Below are 3788 nucleotides of genomic sequence, written 5' to 3' on the forward strand. Positions count from 1 at the left end.
TTTATAATGGAAGATTATATACACTATACCAGGAAATAGGATTAGAATCCTCTTCCTCTGCATTTTCAATGCCTAACTCAGAGGTGAATTGTGGCTCTTTAAGTGTATGAAATGAACAACTATCTAGCTAGTGCAGGTGATCTCATATCTTACGATAGTGGACATGAGAATTATGGAAGCTTAGGTGATTGAGACGTGACCTCTTTTGGAAATCTATTTGGGACCAGAGCAAGGGATGGTCATTGTTCAAGGTAGTTAATATCTGTTGGAATATGCATTTTGTCTGCTAAAGAATGGTGATTGAATTCTCACTTATCCAATCCTGAGTCAACAAGCTAGGAAGCCCATCTGCCACACCTCTTTCACGTGGACTTCGATTATGCTCGCCACATCAGCAAACGTGGCCCTCAAATGCCAACTGAAGGTGATTCAGGAGTTCATTCAGAAATCGGTTAATGGATAAAATTAAGGATGTCTCATATGACTGTTGGCTACAGTTTCTCCTAAACTGATAAAGAAAGTCACAATGCTGCAGCAACTTTCATGTAGAATAATGAACTAAATTAACCATGATTCAAATCAACTCAGTCAATAAACTGCAATATACACAATTATTAACTTATCCAAGAAAATATTATGTTTAGTATTAATCGATCATATGGACATGCTTAATCAACTGATCTGAAAGCCAACAATAGAAGTATCCTAACACCATAACATGAATAATATATGACTTGACAAGGTGATATCAGTATGTATTTTGAATTTCACGTCACCTCAAAGTCGACAGAGCTTGAATTGATACTTAAGTCTTACACACTTCCCTTGACCTAGAATTGAAAATAAGGCACATTTCATACAGCATAAATGATGCGCGTATGAATATATTCCTGATGGAGTGATCAGTGATGGATGCCTTTCAGTTGATCGATTTTCGGAGCGTCGCATACCACTGGCCATGAATATGCAGATAGACATCTCAATTATTACAAAAGTTAGATTCATGGAAGGTTGAAAAGTGTTTGGCGATGGCTATGGATTTGCATAAAGGCCGAATAAATTCCCTGATGAGTTTCACTTGTGCACCAACATTGTTCCTAACTAAAATCAAAGAAACTCTTAAGACTAAATCCTCAAACCTACTCAGGGAAGGCTTACTTGCTAGTGGGAATCTACAGACAATAAGAATCATGGATGGGTCAATATACGTAGTTGTATGACGAATGCACGTGTGCAAAAATCAATTGGTTTTCGTTTGCTATTTTATCCTCCTCTTCCATAAACGGGTATCAGAATGGATGACATCCTTTTATGTTTGCATCATGTAAAAGTGGCTTTAATCGGATTTGGAATAGAGAATCCTGTGTCTGCATGCATGCCCTCTCAATCTCAACAGTCCCCAAGGTAGTAAGATAATCGACTTTAAATTTCTTTTTACAGTATTTTTCCTTTATTAAGAATTTCAACCATCACAAATTTATAACACTTTTCTTCCTGATGGATATGGGATTCAATTATTGAATGATGAACATGAAAAAGAGCATCCGCCTTCCCCAACTGACAACATCCTTCTCAACTATTGGCGCCTAAGAAAGTACTATATAAACCATCTGAAGTCTAAACTCATATCCAAACTGTGTTCTTACTTAGCAATCTCTTTCACAGCCACAGTTCTTAATTGTTTATTCCATCCTTCAATTCTTTAAGGTAAGGCTATTAACACCCTCGACTAATTTCCCAGTATTCACAAGTATTGCAAAGGGTTTTTTAGTCTTTGGCCCATGTGATAATAAGAGTAATTAGACTTTGGCCCACCCTTAATTCAATATTAGGTTTTGGCCCATCTAAAATTTCACACACTATCACTTCTCACATACAAAGTTTCCTAATGGTCAACAAGGTCAAAGGTCAGTCAATGGGCCAAGACCTAATATTGAATTAAGGGTGGGCCAAAGTCTAATTACCCTATTATCATATTGTTGGTGACCATTTCACTCGAACAAGTGAAACTATAGTTGTATTTGATTCTTGTTATGTTTCCATCAAATATTCAAATATATTCAAGAACTTAATGTTCTTAGGCGTAGGTTTTCTTGTGGAATAGAATTCTAGTATGTGCATGCCAAAATATTTTTTGGCCATTGTTATTTACATATGATTGCAAATGCTAGACTACTGAGCTAGGAAGATGTAAGGTGCTTAGTTTATGTTTTTTTTTCCTTAGTTTCAAGATTGTCATTCTGTTTCTGCAATAGTAGTATATCGTTAAAAACCATCATAGGAAATTTAGTCAATGTGTAGGAGATAATATCCATATGTAAATAATTAAGCTAATTTATGATCGGATTATTCTTATCTTTCTTCAGACAGAGAAGATGAGTAGACCTGGAGATTGGAATTGCAGATCTTGCCAACACCTCAACTTCAGTTGGCGAGATACGTGTCAAGCGTGTGGTGACTCGAGATCTGGTGAAAGTTATGGTTCAATTGGATTGTGTGGACCTGCCATACTTCCAGGCGACTGGTGCTGCGCAGCAAGGAACTGTGGTGTTCACAACTTTGCAAGCCGTATGATCTGCTTTAAGTGTGGTGCTCTTAGGAATGAATCAGCTACTGTGTATCAAAATGCCATGCCATGTTCTGTAGATTACATAGGCCGCTCGGGTTGGAGATCCGGTGACTGGATTTGCTCCAGGTAAAATTTCTCCTTATCAGTTTACTTCAAGCACAAACACCACCATATTCCTTATCTACTTTATACATGTAAATAAGAATTACAAAATAATTAGTTTTCATGGCCTGATAAAGTTCTTTTTTCATATTCTAACGAGTGAAGTACTAGACACCAGATTGTGGATAAAAGAATCATGTTCTCTTTTGTTATAATGTTATTCCAAATACTGTGGGACACAATCTCACTAATTTGGAGATGAGTAGAGAAATGAAGATACTTCCTACATTGTTTATTTGACTTGTTTCCTAGACTGGTTTCCTACATCTTTAGATGGATGTTGACATTCATACAGCAGAAGCAATGACTAAAATCTTGCACATTTTCTTAGTCACAACTGACATGCTCTTGAGCATTAGATGATGATAACTGGAAGAACCTTTACTTACTAAAAATATTCTCTTATGGTCTTAAACAGGTCTGACTGCAATGAGCACAACTTTGCAAACAGAGGAGAATGTTACAGATGTAACACACCAAGGGGCTACAGCACCAACACATAAATTTATACTTCAGGTAAGGGACATTTGCCACAGCCAACTTATTGCTAACAAACTAATAAAATATAGAATTGAAAGTCTAAGACATTCGTGGTTTCCGTTTCAGGTCGTGTGGTCTAAGAACTAAGAAGAAAACCAAAGAGGAGTCTAGTCTAATATCCGATCCAGTCCTCCCCACCCCCCACTTCTGTCAAATTGTAATTCTAAGTAGCCTGAGCAAACAATGGATGAAGAAACCTTGTTATGGGAATCAGTTTTCACTTTGTTAGCTTTCCTATAGCAGGTATTATAATGTAACTGGCGTAAATTTGATCTAATAATCAACGTGTCTTTGTGCGTCAAAGGTCTCTATGTGTACAGTAATTGATGTGGTTCAAATTTTGTAAGTTAAGTTTTGGCTATGATGGAGATAGGACAGCACATTCCACACAATCCCCTTCAATAGGGATATTATGTAAAACCCAACGTCCCAGTCTATAATAAGTAAGAGCTGAAAGAATATATTAAAGGGATGGGTTAACGAGTATTCCCCCGCTAGATGGGAAATTAGGGTCTCC

At 37.0% G+C, this 3788-nt stretch overlaps 1 protein-coding gene across 2 annotated transcripts; it reads left to right on the forward strand.

The window, feature by feature from the left end:
* Positions 1-1379: 1379 nt before the first annotated feature.
* LOC147507656 (RNA-binding protein csdA-like) lies at positions 1380-3574 on the forward strand. Of its 2 annotated transcripts, none has more exons than XM_086599064.1 (4): positions 1380-1404; positions 2367-2695; positions 3150-3247; positions 3338-3574. In XM_086599064.1, the coding sequence occupies exons 2-3, from the start codon at positions 2376-2378 to the stop codon at positions 3232-3234; spliced, it is 405 nt and encodes a 134-aa protein (XP_086455190.1). In that variant the 5' UTR covers positions 1380-1404; positions 2367-2375; the 3' UTR covers positions 3235-3247; positions 3338-3574. The 2 variants fall into 2 exon arrangements, with proteins under 2 accessions (XP_086455190.1, XP_086455191.1); XM_086599065.1 differs by lacking the exon at positions 1380-1404 and adding an exon at positions 1525-1707.
* Positions 3575-3788: the final 214 nt, after the last annotated feature.

The sequence above is a fragment of the Coptis chinensis genome, chromosome 3 (genome assembly GCF_015680905.1).
Source record: "Coptis chinensis isolate HL-2020 chromosome 3, ASM1568090v1, whole genome shotgun sequence".
Classification (NCBI taxonomy): domain Eukaryota; kingdom Viridiplantae; phylum Streptophyta; class Magnoliopsida; order Ranunculales; family Ranunculaceae; genus Coptis; species Coptis chinensis.

What these genes read in the sequence shown, in the direction of transcription:
- LOC147507656 (XM_086599064.1), top strand. Translation starts at nt 2,376, where the DNA reads ATGAGTAGACCTGGAGATTGGAATTGCAGATCTTGCCAACACCTCAAC. An exon ending in GGTGACTGGATTTGCTCCAG is followed by an intron (nt 2,696 to 3,149) that starts GTAAAATTTCTC and finishes GGTCTTAAACAG; the next exon opens with GTCTGACTGCAATGAGCACA.